Source organism: Strongylocentrotus purpuratus, unplaced genomic scaffold (genome assembly GCF_000002235.5).
Source record: "Strongylocentrotus purpuratus isolate Spur 01 unplaced genomic scaffold, Spur_5.0 spur5_scaffold_19, whole genome shotgun sequence".
NCBI lineage: Eukaryota > Metazoa > Echinodermata > Echinoidea > Camarodonta > Strongylocentrotidae > Strongylocentrotus > Strongylocentrotus purpuratus.
This window is the reverse complement of record NW_022145604.1, coordinates 7,963,175-7,980,775: the sequence shown is the minus strand read 5'-3', so window position 1 is coordinate 7,980,775 and position 17,601 is coordinate 7,963,175. Positions and strand designations below refer to the sequence as shown.

Genomic DNA, 17,601 nt, shown 5'->3' with positions numbered 1-17,601 from the left:
AGACGAATTCTTTTACTTTTTCCGTTTGTTTGTTTGTTTTTCATTTTTACGTGTATATTTAATCAAGAAGGCGGAATGGGCGGTATCTTTTACAAGAATTTACAAAAAACATATCTATATCATTAACAAATATTTATTCTAAATTTAAAAACATAAAATATCAATAATCTACCACCAATATGAAAGCTATCATATCGACTACATAAAATTAATAGCGTTAGGTAAATCTTATATTTAACACGGGTCCAGTATTCTCTTTCCACAAGGGGGTACAAGTCCGAAAATTCCGTGACAAGAAAACAAAAACAACAAAACAAACAAACATACGAACACAAAAACGCACACACAAAAACTAAAACATTAAAATGTCATTAACCTACTATTATCCTTTTATTTTTGTTTCTTTAACAAAAAACATATCTATATCATTAACAAATATTTATTCTAAATTTAAAAACATAAAATATAAATAATCTACCTCCAATATGAAAGCTATCATATCGACTACATAAAATTAAAAGCGTTAGGTAAATCTTATATTTAACACGGGTCCAGTATTCTCTTTCCACAAGGGGGTAAAAGTCCGAAAATTCCGTGACAAGAAAACAAAAACAACAAAACAAACAAACATACGAACACAAAAACGCACACACACAAAAACTAAAACATTAAAATGTCATTAACCTACTATTATCCTTTTATTTTTGTTTCTTTAACAAAAAACATATCTATATCATTAACAAATATTTATTCTAAATTTAAAAACATAAAATATAAATAATCTACCTCCAATATGAAAGCTATCATATCGACTACATAAAATTAAAAGCGTTAGGTAAATCTTATATTTAACACGGGTCCAGTATTCTCTTTCCACAAGGGGGGTACAAGTCCGAAAATTCCGTGACAAGAAAACAAAAACAACAAAACAAACAAACATACGAACACAAAAATGCACACACACACAAAAACTAAAACATTAAAATGTCATTAACCTACTATTATCCTTTTATTTTTTAAAAAATTTTTCCCCCCTGGCTCTGCCACTGTGACAGATTTTTAAAATAAAAGTAAGTAGATGACTTACAACAGCTACAAACTTATTCAAATATTGATATAATCATTAACAACAACAACAACAACAACAACAACAATGTTTTAATGAGAGGTCAACATAATCATGAATCTAATTCTAATTTAACAGGGCTATACATTCGGTAGTGTTGTATCGTAGTCGTTCCGTAGCTATATCTTATCAAAAAATCAACATCACACAGCCTTAGTAATTTGAATCGTTCAAAGTCCGTTTAAGACTTTAAGGAACTGTGCTCAAAATGGCGTTCCCAAGATTTCAGGCCTGCATAGTGCTGTTTGTATGCATCTTTCTTATGGGCTGCGAATCGCAGGGTGAGTGTATAAAGACGGGAACTTGCACATGTACGTTTAACGATCAGTATGGAACTAAAATCGACTTTGGTACAATCGGAAACCGAGATGGAACACCTAAGTAAGTATAATCATAATGATAATGATAATTATAATAACAATACTCTATTCTTGTATAGCACATATTACATTATGATAGTAGTGTCTATATGCGTTTCCAAAGGGCATGTTATTACCCCCACGTTATATAGCTCCGGCAACTGTAGCGTTCAGTGCATTCAAGGAATAAATCCTACTTGGTCCTTAATTATACCTGGGTCAAAATTTGTGGGGAATATAGATTCATGTGTTGCCAAAGGACGTTAGTGCTGTGGCAAGGATTTGAACCCCATATATCTTGTGGGTAACAGTTCGGAGATTTATCTCGTTCAATACAATTCGATTCAATTCAATTCAAAGTAATACATATGTTTTCTTTCAATTCTCTTTCCATATCAACAACAAAATACTCAAGCAATTTATTCATACATACATCATGATATAAGCAATTCAATTCAATTCTGGTTTATTGTAATTAAAAACATGCTAATTAAAAATTCCGGAGACTCGTACAATTCAGTTTACAAATTATAAAAACATACAAGAATATAAGAAATCAATACTTTTAGCAATTTTCATACTGATTTAAATTAACTAAACAACTAATATCAAGATATAAATACATACAAGAATATAACAAAATCAATACTTTTAGCAATTTTCATACTAATTACTGATTCTAATTAACTAAACAACTAATATCAAATAATCGTAAAATAATACATGTTGTAATTATTCAGTTATAACATTAAAGCAATTTAACGGAGCAACAGCTTTAACAAAGGGGGAGATGGCGTACTTCCTAGAAACATGTTAGATTGTGTCGGTTATACCTTATAACAATATATTACAAATACATAATAACAACAAGAAGCATATACGACGAAAGGAAAAGAATGCTGTTAATATCATCTTCATTTGTAATGCAACATCTTTCAAATGTTTGCATAAGTTTAAACGGTGATTTTATTATTATTTTAATTCTAATTTAATGCAATGTCTTTGTGAAGTGCCTCAATACAAATTATTTCATTCACCTGATAAGAATAACAGTATTTCAATAGTCAGAATGCAAACTGCGTATATTAAGTGTTGCTAGGTAGGTCAATTCATAATGTTTGTCCTACCTGGTAACAACTTAAGTATGCAGTTCGAATTATTTCTATTGAAATACTATTATTCTTATCAGGCGAATGAAGTAATTTGTATTGAGGCACTTCACAAAGACGTGTGCATTAAATTTGGTTACATTACGAAAATGGCCGGTTGCTCCAGGCTCTATTCTGTTATTCATGCACTCTACTGTTAGATTAAGGTTGTATTGGGTACATGGGAATGTTCAGGTATATGGGTTAGATGTTTAGAGGTTCGAGTCCCGCCGCAACACTATTGTCCTTTGGCAAGACATTGATCTACATTTGCCACTCTCCACATAGGTGTTAAATCGGTACCGGTAGGAAGGAATTCCTTTAAATGCCGTGAGCGTCGAAATCGGCAGCCTAGCATAGCCGGGTAATGTTGGAGCGCCTTGAGGACCTTGCAAGGTCGATACGTGCGCTATAGAATCCAATATTATTATTATTATTATTACACTTATTAAGTGTAGGATCGGGTTTAGGGATATGGTAAGGTACAGTGTTTGGTTCAGGGCTGAAGATAATAATTATTGTAGTCAGGGTGTAGCTATCCCTGATTACAGAGCATTTGAAGCCAGGCCCCGTTGCATACAATTTACCATTAGGAACTTTTAGATTTGCGTGGACTGATACGTGTGATGTCCATTCAAAGCAGTGCATTAAAAGGACGTCGATCGTAGCAATCCACGTTGTCATTGTGCAAATCTAAAAGTCCCTATTGATGGTAACTTTGCCACCAATGGCAACTACTATGGTAACAGGGCTCAACAGCCAATCAAAATGAAAGTTTCCATGGGAGTTACCATTGATGGTAAAGTTATCATCAATGGTAGGTTTTATGCAACGGAGCCCAAGGCATGTGTCGTCAAACCATATTTTAGGAATATTTTCTCCATATACAACAGTGTGCAAAGGTGTTTTGAAATGGTGCAGAGAACGGCTTTACCGAGTTACAGTGGAGCCCTCGAGTTTTGCATCGCGTCAATATGATAAGTTTGAGAGTGATCTTCGAGAATTTATGATGACTCCTGCGAGAGATTTAACAAATTATCACCATAAACAGTCTACCTATGTTAAAGTGTTTTTCCTAAAAATGCATACTTCGCTATATTTCAAGTCTATAGGCCTTCATGTAGTTAGAAAATCCTTCTGAATGTGGAGTAGTCGAAATTCCACTTTTAGAAAAGCATTATACACATTTTGAGTTGAATCCACGCTCACATTCGTCGATTCCATTCTCCGAAGAGTTATTCAACTGCCCCTTTGAACTAGCTGGATTACACTATAATTTTGAATGGATTCAACTCCAAAAGAAGTAATGATTATATAATAAAGAATATGGATTCCATTTGCATTAAAGCCATAGAAAGCACTAGCGCAAAATCCCCTCTATATAGTACCATCTAAGGTTAGCTGTACCAGTACGGTCCCGTAACTCGCTGCTGCAACAGCTGCGCTGTAGGTTCTGACATCGAGTCCCCTATCCGTCTGCGAAGTGGGAATTAAAGCCCCACTGTCCTACTGTCTTGTAGCTACTTGCTCCCTCTATATAGAAAACTTCCCCAATCGGTGCCTGTTGGTCCCCCATGATCCTCTTTTTCTTCGGTTAGATGAGAGCTGAATTAATGAGATAGCCACCTGTCAGTGACCTCACTGTGTGGTATAATCCCTTTTGGCCCTGTAGTATTGACGGTCTTTAAGTACTGGGTTACCCACCGATGGCAAGTTGACCATGATAATGACGCTGTGCAGAAGTTCATCAGTTCATGAGCGCTTTAAGAGAGGGGGGGGGGTCATCTTTTCTATTATTCATAAGTCCTCTGTATCCGTGTTCATATCGCCCTTTTTAGTTCAAAACATGCTTCATTATGTTTATTTCATCTTTTCTATTATTCATAAGTCCTGTGTATCCGTGTTAATTATGTGATATCGCCCTTTTTAATTCAAAACCTACTTTATTATGTTTGTTCCAGGTTTGACTTTGGCAACTATGGACTAGAAGGAACGTTCACCTACGCGTTTAATCCTTGCTTCGCCTTCTCCGCTGGAAGCTGCAAAGATGTAGTCGTAAGTCATTGCCCTCTACTCATCAAAAGATATTAACAGGAACATGAACGCAGTTGAAAGTATGTTATTTTATGATATATAATATTGACAAAGTCATGTTACTCATTGACATGATGACGAGGTAAATTATCATACCGGCGCATCCGATGGGGTGGTTTGAGGGGGAGGGGGGTGGGGGCATACATGAAGGGCATGAGTCTACCCCTAACTCTTCCGGCAAAAGGGCATGAACGAGGCTGGTACACTTTATGCTTTCCAAAAAGAGCGTAATTCATGATAATAATGATGATAATAGTATTGAAAAAAAATACTAATGATAATGATAATATTAAAAAATAACAATAACTACAATATTATTGATGATAATAATAATAATGAAAACAACAATAATACTAATAATTATGATAATAATTCTACTGATAAAAAGAACAATAACAAGGAGAATACTTGTTTATATTTTTGATCGTGCTCGTATCAACCACTCAAGGAATCGCTCATTTGAGCGATTCCTTGAGTGGTTGATACGAGCTTAGCTACTAATCTTGCTCTCATGCAGCAGGTCAAACAGGTCGGAAAGTGATATATGTAAACTATTTAATGTCACCGTATGTTTCTTTATAGGGTTGTCAAAAAGATACGAATGCAGAGGCTTCATATTTTGACATTGGTAACCCCGAACCAGTATCCTGGACAACTGATAGTGATGGAACGATTTTAGTTTCATACAGTGCTACGCAAGGAAGCGAAGAAAGGTATTAAAGTTTATTTGTCTGACTGTTATCAACGTTATCATCATTGTCATCATCTGTATCATCTTCATCATCGTCGCCAATCTTTGATCATCATCATTGCCAACCTTTGATCATCGACATCATCATCATCATCGTCATCACCATCCTCATCATCACCATCATCATCATCATCGTCATCACCATCATCATCATCACCATCATCGTCATCATTCATGTTATTTCAAGCAAGCATCATTATCATGATAGACATCCTCACCATCACCATCATCATCTCCACTCCCATCTTTTTGACACCGGTAACCCCGAACCAGTATCCTGGATGACTCTATCCGGAGGAACACTTCCATTTTCATATCCTTTAAATTTTACTTATGTCACTTCCCACAAATGCATCATCATAATCATAATTATCATCATCATCATGATAACTACAATCAGTATCCTCATGACCATCATCATCAACATCATTCTCAAATATTTTATCCTTCTCACTATCATTCTCATATATTTTAAGAATCAATTTTAACGTCTATGTTTTACTATAGGCCTACATTGTAATGTTAACGTCTTCATATCTCTATAAAAGAATATATACTAAGGATTCAAATCTAAAATGTTTCGAATCAGTTTCTAATAATTTTTGCATACATGTACATTGCATTTTTGTCATCTTATGGACTCCCGTCGCCGCACTAATGTCCTTTGGCAAGACATTGATCTACATTTGCCACACTCCACCCAGGTGAAGTAAATGGGTACCTGGTAGGAATTTATTCCTTGAAATGCTAGAGCGCCGTATGGCAGCCGTGCTAAAGCCAGGGTAATAATCGGGAGCGCCAGGAGGGTCAAATCTGACTGACATGAGCGCTATACAAGAACCCACTATTATTATTTTATTATATTGTTTACCATTATCTGCTTATCAAGCTTTCATTATTCATAATATACGTTGTTTGCTCTTAAAGCATATTAACAATTGTTTGGCCAGGACGGATTAGACCTCAGTGCGTGTTCACTGGCAGGTTGTTTTCTCATTAAATCAGTTGTCAATTAACATAAGAAAAAGGGGACAATGGGGGAACAACTAGTACCGCTTAGGCATTGTTGGCTATATAGAGGGCGCAAGTAGCTACAAGTAGTGCAGTCCCGCTTAAATAACCAATACCTGGAGTCCAGTTTTAAAAAGATGAATTATCTACTCTTAAAATCCATTTATCCTGTATTCATGATAATGTTTGATTCTAAAAGACTCTCTACTTGGTTGTTTTCTTGAAGAACATCTGCGGTTCAATACACATGTGAAAAAACTGCTCTGAAAGAACCAACACTTGAAATACAATCAGAAGCCCCAACGAGGACCTATGTAAGTTTGTTCGACCTAAGGAGGAATATTTTTCGACTGATTAACAAAAAATATATTTTCCGATTACAGCATGTGTTTAGGGTGATTAGACTTAAAATTGCAACATCTTGTTATCTTTGTGCATGTATGTAGGGCACGTGAGGCATGTAACTGGGGTATGATTTAATAAAAAACTTAACGATTTAATTGATAATATGATGTAATCTCACCCTTCCTTGTTTGAATTTGTTTAACTTCTCAATAAGTCAGCTGTGCTCAGGCGCGTACACAGGGGGTGGGGGGGGGGTGTTTGGGGGGGTTAAACCCCCCTTTGGTATTTTTTTGTGTGTAAACCCCCCCCCCTTTTTGGATTTTTTTTTTTCCAAAAAAAAAGAAAAAAAAGTGTCCTCTTACCCCCCCCCCCCCCCGCTTATTCAGCGGTCAGCTGAGTCGTTACGATTTTTTTTGGGACAAAAACAAAAAGTGACCTCTTATTACCCCCCCCCCCCCTCGCTTATTCAGCGGCTGGCTGAGTCGTTGCGAGATTTTCGGCCCGATTTATAAATGTTAAACCCCCCCCCCCTTGAAAAAATCCTGCGTACGCGTCTGGCTGTGCTTTAATGGCTTAGCTGATTTGAGATATTATTTGATGCTGTTTCTGTATCAGTAAATAAAAAGATACACGAATAAATAATTAGATGAATAAATGAATAAAGCACTAAATAAATACATAAATAAACAAATGAACAAACAGTTAGTTTCAAAATGATTTCACTCAAAAGTTATTTTTCGGCAGATTGTGGGCGTTCGTTGTCCGAACGGTATGTTAGTAATTGTTCAGATGCTATTTGTCCGCCTGGGTCCGGGTACGGTGTAGCCTCTTGTCGATGGCCCTCGCGTTGTTGGAGTCCGTAAATTCTGGCGAGCGAAGCGAGTCAGAGAAACCGAGCGCAGCGCTCAGAGCCGAGCGCAGCGCTCGGTTTCTCTGACTCGCTTCGCTCGCCAGAATTTACGGACTCCAACAACGCGAGGGCCATCGACAAGAGGCTAGGTACGGTGCACCTTAGAGATCTAGAAACAGTGATAGGTTTCTTTTTCCTTTATTGCTCATCTCTCCGCAGAACATGATAGTAAAAACATGCGCTGCTTGTAGCCCTGCTGTTTCAGGATGCCATACCACTGTACCTTCATCTTCAGGCGGGCTCACGGGAGGAGGTATCGTGTGTATTATGTAAGTGAAGACAAGGGAAGTCCCTAAAAATGAGGAGGGGGAGGAGGAGGATTACGATGACGAAGATGAAGATGATGGTGATACTGATTGTGATAATGATGCTTTTGATGGTGGTGAAAATGATGACTATGAATATGTTGATGATGATGGTGGTGATTATGATCTTGATGATTACGGTGGTGATGCTGATGATGACGATGATAGCGATAATGTTTGCGATGATGCTGGTGACGATAAAGATATGCTGAGGATGATGTTCTTGATGATGGCGTTGATGATTACGTCGATGATTCTGATTCTGATGACGAGAATAATAATCATCATCATCACTATCATCCAACCTGTTCAAATACATTTGAATAACGATTAATGTTATTTCTGTTACTTAAAGACCTATCAATTATCGTAACGTCTTACTGCATACATGTCTTAAATGAAACGGGCCCTCCTTGCAATAAACCCTCATTAGAAAGATCCTACTCACATAATGCACTTTTTTCTCTCCCTAGATTCACTGTTGTTGTGTTCGTGTACATTGTTGGTGGGATTCTGTTCCAGGTATTTGTGAGGGGAGCAACAGGAACGGAGGTCTTCCCTAATCACAACTTTTGGTGGAAATTCCCTGGTCTTGTGAAGGTACGAATCATTTTTAGGTGGAAATTATCATGTCTATTTAATATGTCCCTTCAGATGCGGATCATGGGCGAATAGGTATTATGAGGCGATGGAAAGTAGAAAGTGAAACTGGATAGTTAGTATTGGGCAACATGAAGAAACGCCAGTCTACCCCGTCCCTCGGCGAGAGTGAAGAGGGGGGGGGGGGGGGGGTAGGGTGAGGAGGGGGCGAAATGTTTCACAACCACGAAACATGCATCGAATAGCGTCTATTTTTAAGGAGGGAGGGGCGATCGAATTTTACCTGACAGGACCTGCTCATTCCCTAAAAGAAATGAAGACATTGGTTCATTTGCTCATGGTAATTATCAGTGTTGCCAACTATGATTATTGGGAAAATATGAAATGTGATTGTGTGTTTTTCCCCGTTTTTTGTTGTTTTAGAGGCGGGTCGTGTACTGCGGTTGTTTGCAGGGTTGGAGGATGTTGTTTGAAATGAGACATAAATTATTATGAAAGCTTAGAAAGAAGAATTTAGTACTACTATGTCTTTCATGTTTTGTTTGATACACAGGATGGGTTTCTCTTCATGCTAACACCGTGTAGACGAGGAGGATATTCTGAAATGGCGGAATAAAGTAAGTCCTCAAAAAAAAGAAGGTTGAGTTAGGATGGCAAATAATCTTTGAGCTTTCTTATTCTTTTGATGGTTTGGAATACCATAAGAGAAAACAATCCTGAGGTATCCTCTTCAAAGTCCTCATATTCGACATATGAGGAGTAGAGAAGTAGCTAATTTTACATTTGACACTAATGGCGCTTTACATATTAGAAGTAGCTAAAAAAAATTAGGACCAACCATTCAATCATGAAAACATGTTTCACGCCTCTTTTCCCCTTACTTGAAAATTTACTCCAATTTTGTTCATATGTACGGTTCTAAATAATTTCCCTTTAATTCCATATTTCTTGCAGGCAAGATCTTGTTAACGATGTTCGATATAATGCCTCTCTTCATGTGATTTGTATGCTACTAGTCCGGCAGCCAAATCCAGATTATTGGCCTAACCTTGTTTTAGGGTCTATAGTTTTTTTTTCAATGGATTATGATTGCCTAAACCTTCTGTTTGAAGAATCCGATTGCTGACACTCTGTCAGCCTTGAGCAATTTAAGATATGTGACGTCATACAAAATGGCCGCCAAAGTACATGATTTTTCACTAAAAATGTATAATAAATATATAATAGGGCCTTTTCTACAATTTTGGACAGCCAAATGTCTGTATCTCTCTACGACCATCACTAAAAATTGTTTCGTGATGTTGAACGGCCATAGATGACAAGCTAATTTGCATATTTTGAAATAGCGCCCTCTATAAATATATTAATTTTGCATAAAAAATAGGTGTGCCAATTTCTTTTTTCTCAATGGATTATGATTGCCTAAACCTTCTATTTGAAGAATCCGATTGCTGACACTCAGTCAGCCTTGAGCAATTTAAGATATGTGACGTCATACAAAATGGCCGCCAAAGTACATGATTTTTCTCTAAAAATGTTTAATAAATATAAAACAAGGATTTTTCTACAATTTTGGGCTGCCAAATGTCTGTATCTCTTTAGGACCATCACTAAAAATTGTTTCGTGATGATGCACGGCCATAGATGACAAGCTAATTTGCATATTTTGAAATAGCGCCCTCTATAAATATATTAATTTTGCATAAAAATAGGTGTGCCAGCCAAATGCCAATGTCTTAGATCTACGTCACGTTAAACACATATTATATGCTTCGTATGCATGAAATAATTACGATTGTGCAGCTTTAACCTTACATATTTTTTGGTCTAAATTAAGATACATGTAAAGAAACCAAGATCTACAAGAGAATCAGTGAGAAGTGATTTTACGGTACATTATTGTTCCATTCATAGGCTTTATTTAGATCAGCATTGATCCAGCGTTACTGAATGATGATAAAGCATTTGGCATCGGTACCAGACAGATGCTTGAGTTTTAACAGAAGTTACCTGGTGGATTCTATGACACAATTTCCAAGAAAGTCTACAACGGGTACCTGACAAAAATTGTCAGCCCAGACACCAACTGTAAACCAAAGTGTTTGTGGAGTTTCATAAACGGCAAGCGATGCGATGCTTCAGGGTTGGCTCCATTGAAATAATCTAATGGAATGACTTACTCAGATAGCCTCTCAAAGGCGAACATTCTAAGTAATCAGTTTTCACCCATCTTCAACTGCAATGAAGATATGACTAGTCTGAGAGACAAAGGACGAAGCCCCTGCCCAACCATGGATCAAATTAATATCTCGCCACCAGGGGTTCTGAAGATCCTGTCTGAGCTTGATGTTCATAAAGCCACTGGTCCTGACCAAATCCCAGCCAGACTTCTGACCACCAAACTGACACCTGTGTTCCCTCTATTCTTCCAAGCCTCCCTTAACCAGAGCGTGCATACCTGATAAATGGAAGATGGCTATATATATTGATCCCATCTTCAAGAAAGCTGACCGTAGCAAGCCAGAGAACTACAAAGCTCTCTCTCGGACGTCAGTAACCTGTGAAGTACTGGATCACATCGTTCTTAGCAGCAACAAGAACCACCTTGAAAGCCACAAGATCTTGTCTGATGCACAACATGGCTTTCGAAAGAAGCGATCCTGCGTCTCACAGCTTGTCCTTGCTGTCCTGGACCTTGCCAAAGGCATCGATGCCAGAGACCAATTGGACATGACACTCCTTGGTTTCTCCAAAGCATTTGACAAGGTTCCCCATGGAAGGCTATAGCTGTTACACAAGCCCCAATTCTATGGAATCCGGGAACCCACACATGCTTGGTTTTTTTGGCTTCCTGAGTTACAGGACCCAGCAGGTGTTACTGGAAGGACCCATCTCCAACACCAGCCAAGTAACATCTGGCATCCCGCAAGGCAGCGTTATCGGCCAGATGCTGTTTCTCCTCTTCCTCAATGATCTGCCACCGTACCTCTCCCCAAAACCAACAGTCAGGCTCTTTGCTGACGACGGCATGCTATACAGCAACACCAAGACATAGGAAGACGCCTAACGTTTCCAAGAGGATCTTGACTCACTGCAACGCTGGGAGCGTGATTGGCTGATGGAATTCATCCCACATAAATGTCAGGTTCTACATGTCATCAATAAACGCAAATCCATCATCAAATTCACGGACAGACCCTAGATAACAAAAATATAGCAAAGTATCGAGGTGTTAAGTCGCAGAAAAACCTCAGCTGGAACCCACATATCAACATTATCAGCAAATACTCCAACTCCACCCGTGCCTTCCTTCAAAGAAATATCCAACCATGTCCTAGAAAAGTTAAATAATTGTGCTACGATACTCGCCTTCAACCAATCATGGAGTATGCCATCATCATAATTATATGGGACCCTAACACTCAAACAATTAGCAATCATCAAGAAGCTTGAAATGGGTCAACGGCGTTATGTCCGCTCCTACTGCAATGACCACTTCAGGACAAGCAAAGTAGCTAGAAGCCATCCTGAACCAGCTCAAGTGGCCAACATTACAAGAACGCAGGGTACAGGCTCAGGTGGTGATGTTCTTTCGTATCAACAACCCGCTGAAAGACTTTCCACATACTTTCCTCACTCCATCAACATCCGTGCACAGAGGGCATTCCAAGAAGATAATTGTTCATTTTGCCTGAATGCTTGTCTAAAAGAGGAGCTTCTTCCCGGAAACAATAAGACTCTGGAACTCCCTCCCTTTGAACACCGTCAATTGTACATCTGTTTAACAGCTTCAAGCAAGAGTTTCTTGCTGTGCAGCTCCTGCTATGACTAAACAGTCAAATCCTAGAGAGGCAGGTCCTGTTGCAGTTGCTGCAGACAAATTTCATGTGTGGCTGTGCTGTTGAAGCCGTGGCTAGCTGCCGTCTTTGTTGTATTTTCTCCTCCCACTGTTCTACTCTCTTCTGATCACTCCTCTGTATACATGTCTTCACAGCGCATCTCCATTTGGGGCAGTCTGAAGCATAGGCTTCCCATTTTGTAGGGTTGATTTCACTGGCCTCCATATCCCTCTTGCACACATCCATGAAGCGAAGGCCAGGTCTTCTAACAGTCCTGGTTCTGGTCGCTAACTTTCCGTACAAGATGTCTTTTGAAATGCGGCCTTCTTCCATTCGACTGACATGACCGAGCCATCTCAGCCGTCGTTGTGATAGAAGAGCGTAGATGGTCATCATCCCTCCTTTTTGAGGACATCCTTGTTTGGAATGTGGTCCTGCCATTTGATGCCTAGGATTCGCCTCAAGTAGCGGAAATGGAAAACATTCAAACGGCGCTCCTGACTTGCATACAGGGTTCACGACTCACTGTCATACAGGAGAGTGCTGAGCATATAGGCCTGGTAGATCTTCATTTTCGTGTTGGTGGTTTATAGTAAAGTGTTCTTCCAGGCCTGCTTTGAGTGTCTAGCCATCTTGGTTGCTGCCTTGCCAATGTGAACGTTGATCTCGAGAACAAGGGAGAGGTGCTTAATACATGGAGCCGAGGTAGGTGAAGTTTTCAACCACTTGGAGGGTGTAGTTTAATTAACATTGGAGGATTCGAAAGTCTATGACACCAAGTTGATCTACTCTAGAGTAATAGGACTGCAGGCAAGTTGAAGATATGTCAATATCAAGAATATTTTGTCATGGAAGCTTTCACCAGGTCAAAGGCGAACTTGAAGAATTTGACAAAGGTTGATGTGTCACTTGAACAACCTTGTACAGCCCGTTTGATGGTTGTGCTCTACTCTGGATTAAAATTTGATGATCTTTGGTTGGTGTGCCACCAGGGTTTCTAGAAGTCATGACGAATCGAGAGTCATCCAAAAGAGTTTTCCCACCTCACTGCTTCCCTCCCAGAAACTACTGACAATAAACTACAGTTGATCGACATCATATACCGGTATGCGTGATTCTGCAGAATGATGAGGTGTTCAGAAATAGGCAAGAGCACAAGCTGGTCATTACCGGTCAAGATGATGTATCTGTTGAAGTTATACCAGGCAGCGATGTCATGCCAAGGGAAGATCTTTCCATAACACATGAAGAAGCAGACAACATCATAGTACAGCAAGCGATTCAAATTGCTGCTAATGAAAAAAGGTATGTTAGGGTCCTGGCTGTTAGGGTTAGGGTCCATCATTATCTACATGAATAACTTAGAACGCAAATGATCATGGATTCATCAAAGAGCGAACTGTTATTGACATTCCTGCCACTGTACACAAGTTAGGAGATATCATTCCATCGATGTTGGCAGGACATGCGTTGAGGGGATGCGACACTATTGGGGCATACTTTGGGATTGAAAAGGGTACATGCATTGCTGAAAGTGATGAAGCAGAAGATTGGACTCTCTTTGGACTCAGTTGGCAAGAGAGCTCATCTGCAAACATGTGTGTGGAAGCACGCCTTGCAGTCACGACCCACATCATTGGATCCTACAAAGTATGGCTATGCAAAAGAAGAGGAAACCAAAACCCTGATCCCTGTCACGTACTTACAAATGTACAACTCGCACCTGACAACATATAAGGTTAATACGGTGCACTTGTGCGAGTGGAAGCCTATGTAAATCATCACGGTGCCAATGCAACAAAGCAAAACTAGCATGCACAATTTTCTGTGGTTTTCGCGCCCCTGTCGAGTGTTATAACGATCAAACTAAAGCAGCAAATGATAGCCATTGGAAGGTAACCATGTTTGGTCATTTTGGGTGGATATAAATTCCGTTGTAAGAGAGGAACCTTTTTATGATAGGTTCATATAAAAGAATGTATTACCTCAAAATACAAATAAAATTTCGGAATGCTGTCACTGAAAACGGGCATTTATAAATATATGGCACCTCATATCTATGGGACAGAGAGCATGAAATTCTAGCTTGTTTTCTTCAAGTATTAAAGATAAAGACCAGTAATGGTCATGCGATTGCATTGTGAAAGAAACGTTGTGGAATCGATCAGAAAAAGGTTGATCATCTAGCTTATAAGTATTGGTGTGTACTGCAAGGTTCTGGAATCATCAAAACGATTAGAAATTTGGCCCAGTCTTTGTAAAGTTACAAGCAATGTACACAGAAGGATGTATATGGGACTACGCGACACGTGCGCGATATCTACCAGGTCTAAATAGATATAATAATTTACCAAATATATCAATTAGTAGGCGGTTTCTCGGCAAAATGTGTATTATCACGTATTATTAAAAACATATTCTTTCACATGATTGGTGATAAGAGCTTCCATATCATTTTTTGAGAGGGGGGCGTTTCCAAAACTGATCTTTACCTTTAAAGTACAAAATAACAAAAAAATCACACCAAAATGTGGTGCACAATTTTTTCTAATTGTATTCAGTGCGTCTGACTTATAAAAAATGTTAATTTCATGTTAGAAATTGGCATTTGGTCATCATTTAAAATTTGCAAGTTAACGTGTCTATAGAGGGCGCCAATCTGAATTATGCAAATTTACATGCCATTTGTTATCATACAACATCGTCAATTTTTACTTAGTGATGATCCTAGAAAAAATTAAGATATTTGACTGACATTTAATGTAGAAAAATACTGTAAACAATTTTGTTATCATTAATTTTGGTAAAAAAGGGTATTTTGGCGGCCATTTTGTGTGACGTCACATATCTCAAATTGCTCAAGGCTGACAGAGTGTCAGCAATCGGATTCTTCAAATTGATGGTCTAAGGAACTATAATCCAAAAAAAACAAACTATAGACCCTAAAACAAGGTATATCGAGATGGCTGCCGGACTATACGGCTTTGAACCAAACATAATAATAATTATTGCTCTCTTCCTTTGATTGACCATGGAAATGTTGATTGGTTCCTTTTTCTTTTTCTTTTTCAGAGCATGCAAATTGGGTGTGCATATCGGAGCCTGATTGCGAGGATTCTTTAGATATTCTGTATAATAATGATGATAATAATACAGATAGTAATAATAAAGATAATAATAATTGGTTATTGTATGGCGCTCATGATAGATTTGACACTAATGGCGCTTGACAACTATTACCCCGATATTAACAAAACTGCCATTTATATGGCGCTTTAGCATTTCAAGGAGTAAATTCTTGCCAGGTGCCCATTTACCTCACCTGGGTCGAGAGTGGCAAATGAAGATTAATTTCTTGCCAACGGACATAAGTGCTACGGTTGGAGTCGAACCATGTGATTGACAGTCCGATGACGTGTCCACTAGACCAAGACACCTCCATAATATGTTTCTTTAATCATCCTAAACTGTTTATAACATAAAATTAATGTACTAATGATTTGCAGACCTCCGTATGATAAACGAGAGATTATTAAATAGATAAATAAGTTGATATACAATGTCATGTGTATAGAGAGATAGAGAGAGAGAGAGAGAGAGAGAGAGAGAACATGATCAGAAAGAAATAGAAATATAGATAAATATTATAAATAGATAGGTAGATAGAGATATTAAATACATAAATAAATAAATATATCGAGAGAGATAGACAGGAAGAGAGAGAGAGAGAGAGAGGGGGGAATCGGAAAGGTATACAAATTATTATTTCAAGATGAAGATTGAGCTTCATATATCATAAGTTATACATTTTAAATTGTAGTTATATCATACAAGATATCATATTGTCAAACAACTCTTATCTTCTGTTCGATGGATATTACCAGAAGAGTTTACGTAAGGGGTTTTTGAAAAAAAGGAGACAGAATAATTTTCGGAGTTAGATTATATCTCTCGAGCATGTATTACTTGTTTACTTCAACAACCCGAACTTTTAATTGCTAACGTTAAAATCTGACATAATGTCATCCAAATATGTTCATGAAACATAAATTAGCTGACAAACAGTATATTGTGACGTCGAAATGATGTGCTTTGACGTTCTATTGTTATTTGAAAACTATATACTTACATGTATACAATACGGACGTGTTTTTATATCATCAATGTATGTGTGTTTATCTCCTTTCTACATCTACAGTTATAATCTTGACTTTGTGTAAGTGTGACGAAATAGTTGCTTGTATGTATATTTTGTGTTTTTTAAACAAAGGCGCTACAACGGTTCAGCTATACTGAATGAGCACTTTTACCATAGAAGGGGGGAGGGTGAGGGACCAAACTTGCTGTAGACGGGTGAAACATAGAAAGTAATGCCTTCGAGTGGAAAGATTGTGGCTGAGGGTGTGGGAGAGGGTCGTTCCATCCGTCTTAAAAGTTGCTTGCCCCCTTTCTTCACTATCTTTCAATCTTTCGAAGGATGGGGCTTCTAGTCTCGTATAACCCCCGTAGCTGCGCCACCGTATCTGAATTTAGAATGATCGAATGCAATTGGCCAAGTCGTCAAAAGTGCATGTGCGTGTCGATTTATTTAAATTGAAAGCTGTTTCACAATTACTGCCCTCTGTTTAAAATCTTTAAAATGTCAAAGAGACAGTTAAGTTCGGGGTCCCGTCTGATAAAGAGTTGCTTTTAATCGCAACCTATGTGCGATCGATTGATATCAATTTCAACTATGTAGATACGAGATTAGAGACTCCAAACTTGCAATTGATCGGAGGACTTGCGATATATTTGGATCAATGGCAACTCTTTATATGACGGGACACTGGTAAGAGTGAATATAACAGTTCATAGGTTTTGAAATATTATTTCTTTTTTGTAAGTTTGGAAGGATGTCGTAGGAGAAATAATGTGCTCTGACTGTCTGATAAAAGATGGCTCTTCAAATACCTCCGACATTCGAATTACGACAAGAAAGAGCTGAAAAGTTTGGACCAAACCGTCATGCCATGCGCATGTGAAATCACTTCTGTGTGTAGTACATGTGACCTTCCGCAAGGCTGGGTCAATTTATTATGATTGTGATGATGATTCACAGCACAGTGTACAATAA

General features: G+C 38.3%; 1 protein-coding gene across 1 annotated transcript; it reads left to right on the top strand.

The window, feature by feature from the left end:
- The first annotated feature begins 1,316 nt into the window (after window positions 1-1,316).
- On the top strand, window positions 1,317-16,092 carry LOC100894011 (cation-dependent mannose-6-phosphate receptor). Its single transcript, XM_030990194.1, has 8 exons — window positions 1,317-1,507; window positions 4,595-4,688; window positions 5,310-5,440; window positions 6,716-6,803; window positions 7,904-8,013; window positions 8,523-8,649; window positions 9,203-9,266; window positions 15,561-16,092. The coding sequence occupies exons 1-7, from the start codon at window positions 1,335-1,337 to the stop codon at window positions 9,263-9,265; spliced, it is 786 nt and encodes a 261-aa protein (XP_030846054.1). The 5' UTR covers window positions 1,317-1,334; the 3' UTR covers window position 9,266; window positions 15,561-16,092.
- Window positions 16,093-17,601: the final 1,509 nt, after the last annotated feature.